The sequence below is a fragment of the Candoia aspera genome, chromosome 2 (genome assembly GCF_035149785.1).
Source record: "Candoia aspera isolate rCanAsp1 chromosome 2, rCanAsp1.hap2, whole genome shotgun sequence".
Taxonomy (NCBI): domain Eukaryota; kingdom Metazoa; phylum Chordata; class Lepidosauria; order Squamata; family Boidae; genus Candoia; species Candoia aspera.
In genome coordinates this window covers 153,100,895-153,121,343 of record NC_086154.1, presented here as the reverse complement: position 1 = coordinate 153,121,343, position 20,449 = coordinate 153,100,895, and the positions used below count along the sequence as shown (strand labels likewise).

Sequence of the window (20,449 nt, the reverse complement as noted above, 5' to 3'; positions counted from 1 at the left end):
GTGTAAGTCTGGGATTTAGATTTCAGTTTTCATTATGGGCAAGATTAGGAGACAGATAAATCTCTCCTGAAGTGTCATATTTATTGAAAGATTTTCTGCATAAACCCTCTTGAAATGAACATTGTTGCACTTGATCTTTGCTGTTATCTTATTTACACCAAGATTTCAGGAATGTTAATTCTTAATAATAAATCCTAGCAATTAGTATAATGCTTTAGAGCTCTCAGTCTATCGCATATATGTTATGTTGTTACAATGCTTTCAACAGGCTGTGTAAGGTCACTTTCATCCATTTTATGCAGGGAGGATAGTTTAAGAGAGAGAGCTTTGTATTACCAAAACAATGTGATAGTTCCTTTCCTGAGAGTTTTCTGGTAATTTCTGAATCTGTTCCATCTCCAGGGAATGATATGTGGTGTGGACCAAAACTATGCTACGCTGTGCTAACATAGTTCTTGTAGAATCAACATTTGCCCATTAGGGTTTCTATGCATTGAAGTAATTCGTTGGTACAGAGCATGAATCAACACGTTTTAGAAGCAGAAGAAGAATTGTAATGATAAGGATTCCAGTCTGTCAATAATCTAGCCTGGAAATTGATCAGAGCCTCAGTGATCATACATACTGGTAGTCCTCAACCTACACCCATTTGTTTAGTGACTGTTTGAAGTTACAATGGCGCTGAATGAATGGTGGTTATGACCAGTTCTCGGAGCTCTGGCTGTCCCAGCACCCCTGCGGTCACGTGATTGCAATCTGGGGGCTTGGCAACCGGTTCACACTTATGACTGGTTGCAGCACCTCGCAATCGCATGGTTGCCATTTGCAACCTGCCCTGCCAGCTACCCCAGAAAGCCAATGGGGAAGCCTGCAGGGAAGGTCAGAAGTTGCTGGGACTGCAGGGATTGCCGTCGCTAAGAAAGGTGGTCATGCTTTACAACTGCATCACTTAGTGATAGTAGTTCCAGTCCCAATTGCTGTCGTAAGTTGAGGACTACTTGTATGTAAGTACCAATCTGCTGCAGTTACCTACATGCATGACTGAAAAGAGATTATCTGTGACTGACCTTTATAGTTTAGGCTGTATAGAGCTATTTCAGCCTTCTGTTTCTTAAATAATTTTAGTGGGGAGGGAGGGGAAAAGACATCAGTATTTTGGTAGATGATTTCTCTTTGGTAGATGATTATTGCTTCTAATATTGCCTAAAGGAACCATCTTGGTGTGGGTCAATATTTTATGTTAATCACAAAGATCTGTGTTGGTGATTATTGGCTATGCTGATCTTGCATGTTAATGTAATTTATGATAATTTAGTGCTGCCATTTTTCACTAATAAAAACAATTGGTGAGAGTTCCAGAGGAACCCCAGCATATTTTAAAGATCAATTCACTATAAGCATGAACATTGTAAAAGTGAAGAACAACAGCAACAAAAAAAGGCAAGATTTAAAAAACCAAATGAAAGGATCATTTTTGCAAAGTATAATGCATCAAGATGAATTCAGTACAACCCCGTAATCTGAAGTCAGCCCCCTAATATTGATAGTATCCAGATTTGTCCAGCTTTCATTGGCAGGTGGTCAATCTCTAAAAACATATATGCAAAATTAATTGTGCTGAACTCATTGAGATATATAACACAATTTGTTCTGGTTTGAGCAGAGTTTTTGAATTATTCTTTCTCCTTTTTCAACAAAAATCAATTCTACATTCTGAGTCTTACAAATTAAGCCATAAGCTAAAAGAATTGCTTGGATCAATAGAATGTATTTATTTGGAATTATCTGTATGCTGCTTACTTGAGTGATCTATTTATTGGGGTTTTTTTCTTGCTTATTTATATTAATCAAACTGGACTTGAGGCTGTATTTTGTTGAGATTTTGGCTCATGGTGCCACTTTTTGCAAGGTTATTAGTGGAAAGAGATCTGCTGCTGGATTCCAAATTGCCCTCAATCAAGGCTTTTTCTGTATACTTGAAGTTCATTTCAAAACACGAGTCAGTTTCCGAGATACAGAGATGATTCGAGTTATGGAAATGATCATTCCTAAGCTTTCACTTTGCAGAGCTCAGTTTGACTTACCAGTGAGCTAGGACAATGAAACAGGAGGGAAGATTATTAGAACTCGAGATGTAAATCTCAGGGCAAATCCAAACAAACACAGGTAAGAGCATATTATTGAGCCCACTTTGTGGCAGGGATAGTGTTGAAGGAACTGTAGTTCTATATCACTGTTATATTCATGAGTTACAGATTTTCTTGGGGCCAGTTGCACACAGTGACATCAGAATCTTTGAAAGCTGCTGTGACATGATTGTTGAGGATAAATTTGCTTGTATCTGTTTCAGCATTAAGAGTCCATTAGTTTGCAGATCAGTCTGTGTCAGGAGTAATGTCTGTCTTTTGTTATGACATGGATTTCAGTTATTGTAGCCTTACATCAAAAAGTTCTTGAAGAGGTTCAGCCTATCATTCGATTAGTTCAGCTTCATCCTTCAATCTCCTTCTTGGCTTATTGCATATAGCACAATCCAAGAGGAGATAAATAAGGTTATTGTTGCTTTGGAGGAAGTGGCTGTGATGCTCTTAATGAAGATGTTCTTTTGGGTTCTTAGGGTGGGCGATTGAACTTAGACAATACAACTTTCCTCCTCACTTCATATACATAATATTTTTGAGCCATCAGAGTTAGTTTATTTAATTATTTATTTATCAAATCTATATAGCCACCCATCTCACAAACATGACTCTGGGCAACATACAGTAAAACAAAGAGTTAAAAAGTATAAAGAGCCATTAAACACAATTAAATATAAATAAAACAAAGAGTTAAAAACAAGTATAAACAGCCGTTAAACACAATTAAACATAGATATAAATAAGACCACAGGAGAATGGACCAACATCCTGTACACAATAGAACCATCTTGTGGGCTCCCTGTTTCCATGGGGTCCCCAAGGCTGCTGGAAAAATCATGTTTTAAGAGATTTCCAGAAGGTTAATAGGGTCAGGGCTTATCACAATATGTTTGATTATTTTGAAAGTGCTGCTTAGATTCTTGGTTGGTGAGTTAACCACTAATTATCTTGACAGAATCATGAAAAATACTATGTTAGACTTGTTAATGACATCTAATTTAGCAGCCTTGTATTCCATTTGTCCTAATACATTCGTAGTTTAAAACTGAAAGTCAGTTTATCAACTGGTTTTTGTGTGTTGTCTTTTTTTAAATGTCCAGTTTGAGACTATTCTGTTTTGATCTGAAGCAAACCACAGGGGCAGTATTAGAAGTTGAGACCATATCTGGGGATGTCAAGAATGTTTGATCTTTGATGTCAAAACCCACCCCTCCAGACTTACAGAAAAAGTACTTGAAAAATGGAAGGTTGCTACTCAGTTCTCCCCATACCTGCTTTTTTTAAACTTTTTTTTAAAAAACACAACTTTTTATTTATTTATTTTTAATTTGGATAGTGTAAAAATTGTTCCCAGAAAAGGAGTATTTCCAACTTGGAAGAACTTTTCTGATTTCTAATTAAGACCAAATGAGCATGAATTGTAAAAATATAATATAATCCATCGTGCAGTTGTGCCTTTCTCCTCTGTCCATACCCAGAGAGGGTAAAGTGCTCCTCCTTGCCTTTCAGCGCTCCCCTGTCCAGAACAGTAGCTCTGCCGCTAAACCAGGACAAGTACAGCAGCTGCAGGTCCACGGAGTCCAGCAAGTGCCTGTTGCACAAGAGGTGCTGTATTTTTGCTTGCATCAGACTTGTGGTCCTCCCCAGTTTCAGTAATTGTTTTTTGGATGACAAGAATTCAAGCCCAATAAGGTGTTAGCCTGGATTCTTAAATTGCTGCCTGCTGACAATTTCTAAGCACACTTGGAAGTCTTTAAACTTCAGCCCACCATTCATTTGGTACTTCATTGGATATAACTCAGAATTTAATGACAGTTTCCTTTCCTTTCATGGTAGTGATATCTTACCAACTCCCAGATTTGTGTAAGTCCTCCTAACAAGCATGCGAGCATCTTCTGTGGCCCACTCCTGTTTCATGTCCGCTTCTCCCGATGGCAGATTGTATGTTTTATATGTGTTTCACAGCTAATAAAAATGTTTTTGTGAAACATTTTGTTGTTTTGCTTGTTGAACAATAGTATCCTATTACTCCTTGTTTTAAGAACCAATATTGTCCATGTGAGGGGTGGGGGAATAGCTTTGTTATATAAAATTAATTGCATTGTGTTGAATTCATAGTGTATGCCCAAACAAAAGCAGCACTTTTAAAGGCATTTTTCTGAAGATAATAATTTTGAAAGGTCTTCTTTACATTCTTCTCCTTCATTATAATCTGTCCTTGTATAAGTCTCTTCAAAAATAAAGCCCTGCAGAATTCCATAGACTTTTCTCCCATAATACAGCCTTTCTCAACCTTTTGACCTTGGAGGAACCCTTGAAATATTTTTCAGGCCTTGGGGAACCCCTGCACATTGAGGCTCAGATATAGGTCACCAAGTTTCAAAATTACTATATTTGTTTCATGTGTAGGCCTGTATAAATGCATTAACAGTGTTCTTAAACTAAAAATAAAGAATGAAACTTCTCTTTAATGTGAAGTTGCTTGAATTTGAAATAATTTTTAAAATAAATTGTGATCTCCCAGGGAACCCCTAGCGACTTCTTGCAGAACCCTAGGGTTCCATGGAACCCTGGTTGAGAAACCGTGATGTAGAGGATTACAACTTTCCTTACACTGCTTTGTGTAGTTAATCCAGGCCAAAAAGAAATGGCATCTCAGATTTAGGAATTTTGTTTTTGCCAACAATCTGCCACTTACATTTTCTGTAAATCTAGTTTTCCATAGGGATCAAACCCTGTATTTTTTTACAATTAGGTTATTTGACATGTAATACATAGCCATCTAATAATGTTTCAGAAGTTCCTCTGTAGAGCCTAGTTGATGAATACTAGCCAACCAAAGGAACTTGTATAATCTTCTCATGATGAAAAAAATAAACTTCTCTGCTCTTGGAAAATTAAAATATTTTCCTACAGTTGAGCCAAGGCATTCTACAATGGGATATCTCATTCTCCTTTGTTCTGGAGGCAGAGCTAGTAGATTCTGACAGGGCTTCTCGTGTGAGGAGTCAGCTGCATTCCCAGGTCTGGCTGTACCTTGTTCTGGAGAGAATACAGGTTTGCCAACTCCACTAGCCATCTATGCAACTAGGGCTCCATTAGTGGCCAGACTTTCCTTGTTTCTTTCTTTTTTCCTTCCTATATTTACCTAGAAATTAGAATGAGAAGACCCATAATCACTAAACTCATGGACACTTGCTGTCTGTGGTTATGGATAGAACTGCTTTGTTGGCTGGAGCTGAGCAAGACGACTGGTTTCTTAGCACTGTGACAACACACACCCTCCTTTCCTGCCATCTCCACACAGGAGAACATAATCAGTGCACCCCAGCCACTGAACTGCCAACCACAGCTGCATGTTACTCGCCATATCAAGGGCTTGTCAGCTCTTCCCAGGAGGATCAGATGACCTGGGCATGGGAGGGGATAGAAACAAATGATACGGGTTGCCCAGTTCCCATCTGTTCTTCACAGAAGGAACAATGGTGCTTTAATGGCTCAACTGCCAAATAATACCTTATCCATGAAGGCTTCATACATTTTGCACACTGGAGACTCCTGATAATGACCGGGTGGTCACTAGATAGGCTGTGGTCTTGCCACCTCTGACCTTTCTCCTCTCAGGGGTAATATGAGAACCCCATATTGGGGTTGGTCCACAAATGGGAAAAAGGAGTGGGGGGAGGTAGCAGCACTGTTGTCCATCTCCCATGCTCCTTTTTTTCTTCATGCCCCTTCCCCACACCCCCACTGCAAGGGGTAAAGCACAGGCTAACTCCACAGGGCGAACAGATACGCTACCAAGCAAGAGAGAGTTACCACGTTTCCCACCCACGGGACATATGACTCAGATACCACTCCCCAGGACCAGTCAGATAGGGGTTGGAGTTGTCCCTAGATCAGGCAGAGTACCAACATTCAGGCCCCAAATCAACCAGGCTTTTCCAGAAGTCAGAATTTCCAGAACTATTCAAGAAAGTCTGAAAGTTCTTAGGACTGAGGTAACCAAAACTCTCTGCTCCCAGGGATCACCCACTGGATCTATTCAAGTAGCAAGCATCCCTTCCTCATGTCTCCCTTTTCTTGAGACTTTTAACAAAATCCTTGAGGCACAGTGGGAAGAGAGGGGGAGTCACTGGTTTCTAAGCTCTACTTCTTCCCACAGGCAGCCCTAAACCTCCTCTTCTTACTTGATATTCCCATGGCAGCTCTTGTCTCAGGAGCCAGAACAAAAGAAATAGAAAACACTCCAAAACACTTAGAGAATAGAAGAATAGAGTCTGTAGTGCAGATTGCACAAGGCTACAGCCTTAGCCATAAGGACCTCCCTTGCCACATCCATCTTCTCTAAAGCCTCAATCTTAGCTCATCCCCCTGAAAATAAGGAGCTTAGCAGGGCATGAACAAGCTAGCCAATCACCCCCCTTCATGTTGGATGTTAGCCCCATTCTTCAGATGTATGGCATCCCTTCAGTGGATGCTCATCCCCAATAGCCCAAAGAACCCAGAGGTGATCCTAGTGAGGGTGAGGAATTCCCACAAGTAGTGGCTCTCAGAAGCCCTGTTCAAAGGCAAGGACATATGCCCCCTCACCAAGTCTAGTTCACTACAGATGTCAATCCAGTTCACTACAGACTGCAGCCTAGTAGCCTAAGGAATGGAAGAGGAAACCCAAAGCAGCATAAATTTCCTGGGGCTATGCACAACACACCTAGTTCTGAGCATGCTCCAGGCTTTCTTAAAAAGCCAGCATGTCTTCCTCTTTCTTAACAGACATTATGACACTAAAGTCACACTGATGGGAGAGAGGGAGTTAGTATATAAAGGCATCTATGGAAGCAGGCAGCCAAACTCTTATGCTGGGTCAAGGAAAAATACATCATCTGTCATGACAAAATACATCCAGGGAATCCACAACACAACAGCAGACTAGCTCAGCCATTAAGACTTGAAATTTACCAAATTAGTCTCGGTACCAAGGGATTTTTGACAAATTGTTTCAATCTTTGCGAGGCCAGCAGTGGACCTCCTAGCAAATCCAGTGATTCATAAGATGGAGTAGTTTATCTCACACTTTCCAAACCAGGGAGGAGGGGCAACAAATGTCCTCATCACCCCCTGGTCCAAAGACCTACTATATGTCTTCCACCCATTTCTGCTAATGTCCAGACTCCTGAAACTGATGTGAAACTCCCAATTGCCTAGATCATCTTGGTATTCAAACCTAGTCAACCTTTCAGCATCCCAATCATGGATCCTGCTGGTCTCACCCAACCTGCTGACGTATAGAGGATTTAATTTCCCAGATCCCAGCTGCTAACAACTGTACACCTGGAGACTGTGCTGGGTCAACTTGCCAGCCTAGGATATAACAACAAAATCATTAATCCCAAGGAGGTCGCACCACTCTCATATATGTGCTTACATGCCAGGCTTTCTGCAGGTGGCCCAAGGAACGGAATCTCATCAACATCAGCCTCTACCCCATAAGTCCTGGTCTTCCTACCAAAAGATTTCAAAGATGGACTATAACCAAGCTGTCTCCACAGTCCGGTGTCAGCGCACTCCTCTGTCCTGACACCAGGGATCAATGAAACTCTGTCCCTCTTCACATCAAGAGATTCTGACTCATTGCTAATACCATCCATAATCTATCAGTATCTATCATGGAACATCCAGCTAGTTTTTCAAGCCCTAATAGAACCCTATTCAAGCCCATGCACAAAGTAGCCATTAAACACCTAACATGGGAAAGGCATTCAAAATAGCCGTAGAAATAGGTGCACTGTTGGCCAAGAAAGAATTTTGTATCATCCATTGCTCAGTGCCTAGGCCCAACCTTCGTTCTCAATGTCAGTTTGGTCTTACATTGGGACTTCCTTCTGCCCCAGCCCCAAAACCCAGCTAGAGAAACACTGGCATAAACTAGACATCAAATGGAGTTATCAAGATCTGAAGTTCAGAGTCTCTCACAGTTTTCTAATGGCCTCGCAACATTTCCCCTTGGCTGCACCAACTGTGATCTCCTGGTGAATCAAGTTTGCATCAAATAAGCATAAGAGATTCAGAATAAGCCTGCCCCACAAGGAAGAACAATCCATTCCACTAGAAATGTAAGCATTTTGTTCACTTTCAACAGACATCTACCACATGGTCTTCTGTGTCCTTCTCTATAAAACACTAAGTTTAACTCTTACTCTTCTCCTCAGCAGGAGGTGCTGCAGAAAGCTATTCCTAGCAAGAATTAGGGGCCTTCCAAATGTAAACTCAAGATGTTTATCCCACTGTGGAATGACCTGGCTTTACTGTAGAAAAATGGTACATTGAAGTTTTAGTGAAGGTCCTTTTTTCTACACTGGAAACAGGGTATCCAGCTCACCCAGACATTCACACGCACAGAAACACAGGCAAACAAATTACCAGGGCCCCAATAAATTTCAGCAATTTTTTTGTATGTGGTTTCTCAGATATATCCTTTATTCTTACCTTTTTCAAATACTCTTCCTTTGAGCTTTCTGGATTGTTACTCCACTACTGGGGGCGGAACTAGTTTCTCCCAAAGGAAGCACATCAGAATCTTCTAATTCTGCTTGCAGAGCAAGTGAGAGGGAGACATACTGCTGTAGAATACCCTATCTGTATTATAGAAAAAGGACATTCATGGAAAATCCAATAAATCATTCTAGGTCTTAGTAGCCGCTCACCATTTTTTGTGTGTCTGTGAGCATGCCTTCAAGTCAGTTTTTGACTCCTGGTGACTGCCTGGACGAGTCCCTGCAGTTTTCTTGGAAAGTTTTTTTTGAAGTGGTTTGCCCTCGCCTCCTCCCTAGGGCTGAGAGGGAGTGACTGGCCCAAGGTCACCCAGCTGGTTTTGTGCCTAAGGCAGGACTAGAACTCCCGGTCTCCTGGTTTCTAGCCTGGTGCCTTAACCACCACACCAAACTGTCTCCCAAAGAACAGTAATGGACTCTGGTGTATTTCACTCCACAGAGATCTGTTGTGCAAACAACTCCCGCAACTCCCAAAGCAGGTACAGTGCAACAACTGGCAGTGCAAGGGCTGCAGCAGGTTCATGTTACTCAAGAGGTAAGTGTTTGTCTTTTGCTCTTGGGTTGGCCTACATTTCCACTTCTTGTAACCTGCAGCCACAGAGGCTTGCTGCCCTCTGAGCTAGCTAGCTAATGCCAGAGGAGTTAAAGCCCTGTCTTTAATCCTTCTGCAGCAATACTCTTATCTTTATTTCATTCAAGTGATCGTAATCTTCCTGATCCAGGATCAGTCTGCCCTGTCCTCCATCCTTTCTCTTGTGGATGTGATTTGTAGCCATCCAGAGGTTCCTGCCAGTGACAACTCTAGTTGCCCGAACAGTGAAGTGGGGAAAGGCCCTGAGCTGTGCCAGTTTCTTGATCTGTAAGGTCCCTCTTGCTTTATAGAATATAGGATAGCCAGAGTACTGGGACCTTCTGTCCTCAGTCTCAACCTTTACATTCTTGTTTTTTTCCTCTAGCTCTGATTGCTTTAGTCTTTCTGTTTATTGTCTAGAATGCAGACAGTGGTCCTTCTAAGAGCAGTCAGCAGTCGCAGCAGCAGGAGCAACAAGGAGTACAGCAAAGCCTCTCCCTAGAATGCAGCAGCAGCAGCAGCAGCAGCAGCAGTGCACCCCAGCTGACCAGCTGCTGTTTACCTGGCCCGGAGCACAGGCTCCACTACATGCACTCACTAGACTCTGCCTCGGAGCAGTGGGTGGAGCTGGTCCGCATGCTTCCTCAGCCACTCCTCTTGCCACAACAGAAGGTGGTGATAGAGCAGCTGCCATTCCTCTCCTCTCATCACTCCAGCTCTGACCAGAGAGTCAAGATTCAGAGAGTCCCTCAGGTGCTAGTGTTTGGAACAGCAGCGACAGCGCTTAAAGTAGGTCCAGCAAAGGGCAGTAACCGAGATCCAAGAATAGCAAGCCCTGTGCACATCACTTCTTAAGTAACAGAAAACAGAGCAAACCAGCATCCTTCCCTTCCTCTGCGCCTCAAAAGCACTCTCATCTTAATCATTGGTGGTGGTCAAACAGCCATTTTTCCTTCCCCATATCCTGCCAGAGGAGTTGAAATTCTTGGACCTCTTCAGCTTTAGAATTGATTTTGCTTTACATAAATAAAGGGTAAATATAGGAGTCTTAAGGGAGCGTGGGACATTGGAAATGTGATGGCCTGGGGGAATAAGGGGGAAAAACCCTAAGGGTTTTCCTAATTTCTCCATTTCTGGCTTTCACATCTTTATGGGAAATACGTACCCTACCCAATAAACACATTACATTTTGGTGGGATTTCAAGACATGGGAATTAAAGTATAGTTTTGTTATAGCTAGTCAGGATTTCAGATGGTTAATTCTGGGTTTGTGAACAAGATCCAGTCTAAGAAAGCAGAATCCTGAAATTCTAGTCATATAAAATAATTTCTTATAATTTAGAAAAAAGCACTGCAACATCTTTGTAAAGGGCCATTTCACACATTATGGAAGGGCAAACCTAGTACAAACAGCTGCAGCCAACTATAGCTTTGAATAACTGTATGATGCATATTTGTGAAAATATGCTTATTGTACTTGCACTTTTTTACTACAGCTTTGTGCCTTGTCATGTGGGAAAATCTGCTTTGCCCTGAAGGAACATTCCTTTCTTAATGGTTGTCCCACTGAACTTACGTTGTCTAATCAGAGGACCTGCAGTCTTTTACTGACACACAGAGTCCTTATTCCATAGAAATTCTGGGGTGGGGGTTAGCCTTGGGTCGGAGAATCTGTGGTAACAGAATGTCAGATACAAGATAAAGGCAATGCGGGTGTGTGGAATTAAGAGAGACTCTGGTGGCCCACCCCTGCTTTAGAGAAGCCTGCTGGGAGGACAAAAGGGAAAGGTGCCATAAACACGGCCTCGCTCCTTCATCTCAGGGTGCTTTTCCTTTCCTTCCTGCTGCTTATGTGCTCAGGTCCAGCAGCTCCAGCAGGTTCCCGTGCAGCATGTCTATCCTAATCAGGTTCAGTATGTGGAAGGAGGAGACGCCAGCTATACAGCAAGTACCATGTGAGTGTAAAGAGGTCAGGCTTATCTTGCATATGCTATCCTGAGGCTTGAGCCTAATGATTTAATTGGTCAGATTCGGGTTGCTAAGACCACTGCTCCCCAAAAATGGCATGCCATAGTTTTTCACACAGTGGCAAAATGTTTCCATGTGGTGTCTAAACCATACAGATAACTACTGTTCTCCAAAAAAAGCTGGAACTGAAAATATTTTAAGTAAGAATCTTACAATACCTTAAACATTAATTGATTTATTATGCCCCAGTCCTATCTGATACGTTATTCAAAGTGGATTAGGATGGAGTAGAAGTACCGTTTACATGCCAGAGAAAACCTGGCAAGAACAGGATGCCTGGCACGCAATTGTTGGTATTTTTATAGAAACCTCTGTAAGAATAAATCTATAGCCAGTGGTGTTCCTGCTTCTTGGGCTTTCCTCGTCTGTGCCTATAGTACAATTCTAGATATATGTAGCCGAGGTTTCCTCCTCTAGGTTGATGTTTTTCCCCTAATGTGTGTCTGTGCTTATCTGACTGTGTTTCTTCCATTTCAGACGCTCCAGTACTTACCCTTACACAGAGACCCCTCTCTATACTCAGAATGCTGGAGCAAATTACTATGAGTCACAAAACACCCCAACACAGGTCTCCACCCCAGCAACCTCGCAGACAGTGGCCAGCAGTGGCTCTGTGCCTATGTATGTTTCTGGAGGACAAATCATAGCCAATCCAAGTGGAAGCAGCAGTACAGGAGGGGGAGGGGGAGGAGGAGGGGGAGGAGGAGCACCAGCAGCAGCAGGAGGAAACGGTGCTGGTGGCGGCAGCACTGCTGGAGGAGGAGGAGGAGGAGGAGGAGCTGGTGGCGGCAGCAGCAGCAGCAGCAGCACAGGGACCTATGTGATTCAAGGAGGTTACATGCTGGGAAGTTCAAGCCAGTCCTACTCACACACCACCCGTGCCTCTCCTGCAACAGTAAGTTTTCCACTAAGATGCTTGCTTGTTGATTCAAAGGAATTAGAAGTTTCTTTTCTTGCTGTCAGTGCAATTAGTCCCATTGATGCAGTGATTTTCCATGCCTGTATTCTGGGGAAGCAGTATTTTGTTGGCAGGCTTCCCTAAAAGAGAGCTCAGCATACTTGTTGCCCATTACTGGTCTCTCTGAGTAAGTACATCATACTTAAAGATGCAACTACAAGAGCCTTGGGCTATTTTTAGGTTACATCTTCAACTCCTGAAAAGAGCACCTGTGGTGAGCCACCCAGAATCATTCAGGTGAGATGGGTGGCTATACAAATTGAATAAATAAATAAACAAACTTATGGGTAACACATTATGCTAACTAGGTATGTATTCCGAATATACTCCAAGGTATACTTTCCCACCGCAGTGGTGGTGGTGCTGCGGGTTAAACCGCTGAGCTGCTGAGCTTGCGATCGGAAGGTCGGCGGTTTGAATCCGCGTGACAGGGTGAGCTCCCGTTGCTAGTCCCAGCTCCTGCCAACCTAGCAGTTCGAAAACATGCAAATGTGAGTAGATTAATAGGTACCGCTTCAGCGGGCAGGTAACGGTGTTCCGTTTAGTCATGCCGGCCACACGACCATGGAAGTGTCTACAGACAAACGCCGGCTCTTCGGCTTTGAAATGGAGATGAGCACCGCCCCTTAGAGTCGGACATGACTGGACTGAATGTCAAGGGAAACCTTTACCTTTACCTATACTCTCCCACCACCTTGAGATTTTGGTGGCATTATTTTTATTTTATTTTTTTCCCTCAAAATCAAGAGAATTTTAATTCCTCAAAATTAATCTCCCCACAAAACACTAATAAATGGCCTAAAATCACAGTTCCTCGGGCTGATTTAAGCCCTCTAGCAATTTCTTACAAGGTTTCTTCTGCTAAAGAGGATTCTGTTTTTCCGTGATATTCTCAGCCTGCTTGAGAATTTCTTTAAACTTTCTCTTGGTGGCGGTTGTTGTTTTTTAGTTTTATTTTTGGGCGTAATGGAAGGTGCTACTGCTGTTGGTAGTGTTTTCTGCTGCACAGTTCTGTGGTCTTCTTGGCTGACTGTACTTTGCAATCTGAAAAAGTCTGGGGGGAGTTCACTCAAGGTGTCTCCCTTTGGGATTTGCACCAGTTACAACAACCAAGGATGGTGAATCTGTTTTTATCTCCCAGCGGATGCTTGGAGGAAGCAAGACAGTGCAATAAGAATAACAGAGTGACTTTTTTTGTGCCCACTGATTGTAGCCCAGATTTCATGCCTTCTCCTTTCAGGCCACAAGGGGGAGGTGATTAATTATTTTTGGAACTAGTTGTGGCCTAATTTTCATTACATTGTGCATAAGTATGTAAGATGCTTACTCTCTTCTCTGTCTCCCTCTCTTTAGAACCATTATAATTAATACATTCCCTTCACACTGATCTGCCAAATGACATTGACCAAATCCTTCAATGCGCATAGAAAGAAAATGTCCAAACCTTTCAACATGCATAGAAAGAAAAATATACTGAAAACATTCTCAAAAAGAGCAAGGAACAGTTAAAAGTAGTACAGGCAGACAAAATACAGAGTCATTTTGATGGAAACCAAAAGTTGGTTGTGGAAGTGGGTGAAGAGGTCTAAACAGGACAGCAAATAGAAATAGAAATAAAAGTGATGAAAATTTGGGATGAAACGGAAGTAAGGGACGGGTTGGGAAGGTTATTTCAGAGATTTAAATAGGAGTGACAGTGATGTGTCAAAGAGTGGAATTGAAACAAATGGTATAGATGTCCATGTCTAAAAATCAATGAAAAAGAAGTCATTAATGGTATGAGAGTGTTGAAAATGGCAAGGCTGCAGGTGTACTGTGGATACTAGAGAAATATTAAAATACGGATGTAGTTCCTTTAAGGAGCGGTGTACAACGTGTTCCATGTTTGTGTGGAGACTGTATCTGTGCCAGATGATGGGAAGACTGCTGTCACTGGCCCCCTCTGTAAAGGGGAAGGAAGCAAGAGTAAATGCGAACGCCGCGGGGGCTCAGTGTGTTAGCTGTGCTTGGGAAGGTGTTCGGCAGAACTACGGTTGCATTGGTGCCAGAATGACAATAAGCAACAGTTGAGCTTGATGCTGGGCTGTGGATGTGCAGATCAGACTTCCACTCTTCAGTAGATCAATGAGAACACAAATAAGAGCAAGGAAGGAAGCAAGCAGGTACCTCTGGATTTCGAGAAAGCCTATGATAAAGTGAATTGTCCCGGGTTGTGGAACGTGTTACGTGACATGGAGTCAAAGTGTGGTTGCTGATGAGAGCGAAGCATGTGTGAGAATACACTGAGTGCTTATAACATTATTCAGCATTCAGCAGGGAGTAAGACAAGGGTGTGTGATGTTTCTTGGTGGTTTTATGTATTTATAGACAAACAGAATGCTTGTGGTGAAGGTAGGCAGTGAATTTACCAGGAACATGAACACGCACATACTTGCGTATGCAGATAATACTGTGTTTCTGGCTCAGAACCTGAATGATTTGCAGCACATATGATGCAACTTCGGGGTAGGGACCAGAAAATGAATGTATCTAAGACCAAGGTACTTGTTTCTGACAAGGAAAATTGAGCGTATGATTGCAAGTTGTATATAAAACTAGAGCCAGCAAATAATTTTATGTCCCTTGGTAGAAAATTTGCTAGAGACGGAGAAATGTTAAGACATGCAGATGTTGGTAGAAAGATACTGGGTACTGTGTGATAGGTCGCAAGTAATCAGTGTTTGTCAAAATAAGCAAAATGTTTGTGTACAACAGTATGCTTCTGCCCATACTGTTGTATGGAAATGAGAGTAGGAGTCACATGAAAGTAAGTTAAATGCAGTGGGAATGGAATACGTTAATAAAACAAGAAGAGATAGGAACACTGAGTGCTGAATGAACACGGATTGAATACAGACGTGAGTAACCCGTATCCAATAAATACAGGTGGTCCTTGCTTAATGACCATTCATTCAGTGACTGTCCGAAGTTATCATGGCGCTGAACAAATGGTACTTATGCCCAGTCCTTGAAGTTACGGCTATTGCAGCACCTCTGCATTCATGTGATCAAAATTCAGGCGCGTGGCAGCCCGCCCACATTTATGACCGTAGGATGTGCTTTAACTCTTCAACATCTGCATATCCTCCACCACCTCTCCTCTACCCTTTCAGCTGCCCTGCATGCCCTGCCACCCTGCACCCCCTGCCGCCCTGCACTCCACTGCCCCCAGCTGACCTTTGCCATCTTCTTCCTCCCGCTGCTGAGAAGGCGTGCCTGGCCTGGCCAGGTGTGTCTTGTCAGCAGTGGAAGGAAAAAGACGGTGAAGGTCAGCTGGGGGCAGTGGAGAGCAGCAGGGGTGGCCAAAAGCTGGTGGGGAGATAGGCGGGTGGGTGGAGTTGAAGCAGAAGTGAGCATGGCAGGTCACGAGAAGCGTGAGGTCCTGGCCTAACAACCACAACCGAGACTACCGAAACTGCTGTTGCTAGGTAGTGCAGCCACGTGATGTTTTGCCTAATTACCACATTGCTTAGCAATAGAAATTCTGGTCCCAGTTAGGGTTGTTAAGTGAGGACTACCTATATGTTGAGATAGTTTGTTATATATCAAGAATGAATGAGGATTGAATCGCAAAATAAATGGATAAAGGAAGAGTGGATGATGAGATCCTGAAAAGTGAGGTGAGAAGTCTAAGGAACAAAAGGTAATAAGTGGTGTATGGATGTGGAAGACGCAAGGATAGAAAGGCAGGTGGAAGTGTAGTGAACGGTGTTGGTGTAAACTAGTCTATGTTTCTTTTTCACTTTCTTATACATCTTTTTAATTTCTTTGGCTTGCTATTTCTTACACACTTTCTGCACTCTGCACAACACTGTTTACCCCAAAAGGGAATAGTGTGATGGATATAAGCAATCCAAGACCTTTAACATAGTGAGGTTTTTGAAAATGTCGTCTATTTAATGGAAAGAGCAGTTTTAGTGCAAGTATCAGTTAAAGCCTGTAAAGAAATGTTTGATCTCTTTAGACCATGATGCGCATCTTATTTTTAATCTTGTATCATTTGGGGATTTGAGTCAGGATGGAAGTGAAATAAAGAAACATACAGGCTTCTTAGCAAGGCAGTGTTTGGACTATTAATTCAAAAGCTTGTGGTAAAAGTCTTACTATGTTAAATCATAATTACAACAGGAAACATTAAAGGCTTGGGAAGGAAGTTGCAGCACCTGTAAATAGTACACCTGTTGCTTTGTAGGTCCAGTGGCTGTTGGATAACTATGAGACTGCTGAGGGTGTGAGCCTTCCTCGCAGTACCTTGTACTGCCATTACCTCCTGCATTGTCAGGAGGAGAAACTGGAGCCAGTCAACGCAGCATCTTTTGGAAAGCTGATCCGCTCAGTATTTATGGGACTCCGCACTCGCCGGCTTGGAACTAGGTAAAAGGACGGAGCGCTGTGTAACTGATGCAAAAGTGTTTTGTCAACCAGTTTGAAAGGAAAAATATCACAGGTGTTAAATTGGCTAAAATTGTATATATATTTTGTGCTTCTGTTTTCATTCTGACATCTACTAAGAGGACACATACCGAAACAAACATTTGTTTTGCGCGGAACTGGAATAGTGATAAAACATGGTTTTTATGTAATTATGGAGAGCAATACTGGCTGGGTTCACAAAACCCGATTAATCAGATAAACCTAGCAGCTGCATTCACACAATACAACCTAATTGGTTTAATTTTGAATTGTTTATTATACCTTAGCTTTGCATGTGAACCACTGCCATTTGATCATTTTATGGTACAGTGTTTGATGCTAACCTCTAAATGGTTTAATTCAATAACCAGGTTATTGAGTGTTCTCAAATCTCTAAGGCTGGAGAGATGCAGGTTCAAATCTCATTCGAGTCATGAACTCACTAGGTAATATTGAGTGAATAATAACAGCATGTTCAACATTTTGGAGTATTTACAATACTTCACCAACTTTACTGAATCAGTGGCCCACAATTTTTAGCAGCCTTGAAATTTTGTGAAAAAGTTAAAGGCACTGTCAATGAATGGCTACCTTACATATTTCCATGATGGTCATAGACAGTCACAACATACCAGTTTCACAGAAGGGCAAGCTGGTAAGGCCAGAAAAGAATTAACTTGCCCAAGATCTTGAATCCAAGACAGAAGATTAATTTGAACCTCAACCCACCCTCCCAACTCCTTATAATGCTAGTTTTTATTCTGTATTCTTTCCTTGAAGTTCATCCTATAGTATTTCACTCCAGATTTTCTTTCTCCCTACTCCAAAAATACAAACATATAAATGCTGGGAGGGCAGGGGGTTCTCTCATCTAAGTAAGGCACTCTGCAGACTTCCCCTACCCATAATATTATTCTATCCTGTTGCTTCCCTTCCCCACACTGGCTAGAGTATTTGTATTGCCTTTTCCACTCACCCAAGTTTATTAGGCAGGAAGGGCTTTTCTCAATAGTGCATGGTTGCTGTGGTCCAAGCAATTTATATACTGGCTTCTATTTTCATGTTTCTTTCAGGGGGAATTCTAAATACCACTATTATGGGTTGCGCATCAAAGCCAATTCTCCACTGCTGCGGCTCATGGAGGACCAGCAACATCTGGCCATGAGGCAACAGCCTTTTTCTCAGAAGCAACGGTAGGATATTGTACAGGAAAAGAGCAGAGTTCAGTGGCAGAGCACACGTTCATTGGTTGTAAAGATCCTTGCCTAAACTTGCCCAAAGCCCTAGAAATCTGATACTGAGCCAGTTGGATCAGTGGTATGACTGTGATGGTTTTCTAGACTTCTGTTGGAACTTCTAAGTTTTTCCAGGCTGTCTGGGCTTTGCAGTGGCCTCCATGATTTGTCTTTGGAACCTCCTGATTGGCACTGTTCCCTACCATTGTGTGTGAGGGCAGTGCATAATCCTGAAACAACTTCCGTTCTATCTACATCCAGTTTTCAGTACAGTTTTGGTAGGGCATCACTGCACACCTGTCCTGATGTCATGCATGCCCTTTCCTCACCATTACTTTTGTTCCAAAATGCCTTGACTCTGAGTTACTTTGCTTTTTAGGCTCAAACCCATTCAAAAGATGGAGGGCATGACCAATGGAGTAGCTGTGGGGCAGCAACAGGCCTCAGGGCTATCTGATATCAGTGCCCAAGTGCAACAGTACCAGCAGTTCTTAGGTAAGAATGAGACTTGAGACTGTGAGTAGGAGGCAGAAGAGAATACGTGCAATCCTTTACATGGCTGTTTTGGTGTACAGGTAGCCTTCACTTAACAACCACAACTGAGCCCAGATTTTTGGTTGTAAGTCATAATGGTTGTGAGCCAGACTCATTTTACAACCTTTTTTTACCGCAGTTGTTAAGCGAGCCACAGCGGTCATTAAGGGATTCAAGATCAGGGCTTGTGGTTTTCTTCAATTGTCAAGCGAATGGTGCAGTTGTTAAGCGAACCAGGAGTTACTTTGCAGTATTGTGGGGGGCGGAGTATGATAGTCACATGTTTTCCACCAAAACATGACTATGGAAATGCTTCTATGGCTACAGTAGTATTATTTTCAGTTAATATTACTGTTATTTTCAACTAATATTACTGGTTATTAAAAACTTTTACTGTAAGGTCTTCATTGGAATCTTTGTTCTACAGTACAGTACTAAACAGGTTTCAAGGTACAGTGCTATACAGTATTGTACCTTTAAACCTGTTTAGTACTGTACTGTAGAACTGTAGTACTTATGCTTGCCTTTAATTTTCCCCCAGTTTTTGTTTAACTTAAGTAGAGACTTGTATGGTGCCATGCATGTTCCATCCTCTGCCTGTCTGATTTTTAATTACATTCAACAATTACTGAATGCTGGTTTACTGTTTCTAAAGCAGCTGTTTTATAAAAAATCAGATTTATACACAGTACTGTACTGTAACTTTTTTTTCCTGCTGTGGTAAACTGCAACTTTTATTACTGTACAGTACTGTATATAAATCTGATTTTTTATAAAACAGCTGCTTTAAAAACAGTAAACCAGCATTCAGTAATTGTTGAATGTAATTAAAAATCAGACAGGCAGAGGATGGAACATGCATGGCACCATACAAGTCTCTACTTAAGTTAAACAAAAACTGGGGGAAAATTAAAGGCAAGCATAAGTACAGTACTGCATGGAAAAAGGACTACCTGTATTTCTGTGGTCAATAAAATAGGGGGCCATGGCATCCAGTTTTCCTCATATCTCAAAGAAACTAGATCCTAGCTCAAATGAAACCCAAATTTTCACCTGAAACTTGGACAAATGATAGAAAAGTGTAGCTGTTCATTAGGGGTTACTTGAACTTGTTGGACTGACTTCTCCTTCCTCTTTGCAGATGCTTCTCGCAGCTTGCCTGACTTCGCAGAGTTGGACTTACAAGGGAAGAATCTCCCTGAGGGTATTGGGGCTGAAGATGTGAAGGCTTTCCAGTTGCTCTATCGCGAACATTGTGAGGTACGTGAGGGAACATATCGGAAAGCAAAAGGAGGCACTAGAGCAGGAGTAGGTAACCTGAAATCCTTCAGATGTTCTAACATCCTTTATTTTATCTTACTTAATTTTAACATACATATACACGAACACCCCTCTCCTCATACACACACACAAACTTTTAAAAGTATGTATTTTACTTTCTATTACTTGATTTGTTGGATTTACATCCTGACTTTCCTCCTAGGACTCAAAGCAGCATACTATATATAACATTCTTCTCTCCAGTTTTTCCCTACAGTAACCCTGTGAGATAGATTAGGCTTCCAATGGTTTATGTGGCTGAGAGTGCACTCAAACCTGGGTGTCCCCAGTCCTCGCCCAGCACCTTAACTACCATACCACACTGGCTCCATTAGTTTGTTAGCAGATTATGGGAGTTGTAATCAAATACACCTAGAAGCACTAAATTACTTAGCCTATCCTAGAGAATCCCATTTAATGATTGTTCAACAAAAGGATTGGAAATAGCAGGCAATCGTGTGACTCCCGGGCAGGCTTGGCATTGAATAATCATCCAGCATCCTGTACAGGTTTATAGGACAGGAATGGCTTTGGCTGCTTCCAGGCTAGTCATTAGTAGAAGCAACCTTTTTGAACCTCCCTTACTAGATTCTCACCCTATTTTACTTATTTACGTGAAAAGATTTCTATTTTGCTCTTCAGCTGTGACAGTTTAGGAC

At 42.1% G+C, this 20,449-nt stretch overlaps 2 protein-coding genes across 5 annotated transcripts in view; both read left to right on the top strand.

The window, feature by feature from the left end:
- The window catches only part of KHSRP (KH-type splicing regulatory protein), a 292,174-nt gene extending 282,349 nt beyond the window's left edge, over positions 1-9,825 (top strand). The window contains exon 17 of the mRNA XM_063294362.1: positions 9,773-9,825. Coding sequence (XP_063150432.1) covers positions 9,773-9,810 — 38 coding nt within the window. The 3' untranslated portion in view covers positions 9,811-9,825. The remainder of the gene's footprint in view (positions 1-9,772) is intronic.
- RFX1 (regulatory factor X1) overlaps positions 1-20,449 on the top strand; it is a 58,827-nt gene that overhangs the window by 31,066 nt on the left and 7,312 nt on the right. For 3 of the 4 annotated variants that reach the window (XM_063294358.1, XM_063294356.1, XM_063294355.1), the window contains 8 exons: positions 3,651-3,746; positions 9,132-9,227; positions 11,124-11,218; positions 11,769-12,186; positions 16,481-16,662; positions 17,775-17,894; positions 18,316-18,431; positions 19,612-19,730. In XM_063294358.1, coding sequence (XP_063150428.1) covers positions 3,651-3,746; positions 9,132-9,227; positions 11,124-11,218; positions 11,769-12,186; positions 16,481-16,662; positions 17,775-17,894; positions 18,316-18,431; positions 19,612-19,730 — 1,242 coding nt within the window. The remainder of the gene's footprint in view (positions 1-3,650; positions 3,747-9,131; positions 9,228-11,123; positions 11,219-11,768; positions 12,187-16,480; positions 16,663-17,774; positions 17,895-18,315; positions 18,432-19,611; positions 19,731-20,449) is intronic. The other variant, XM_063294357.1, reaches the window with a different exon arrangement.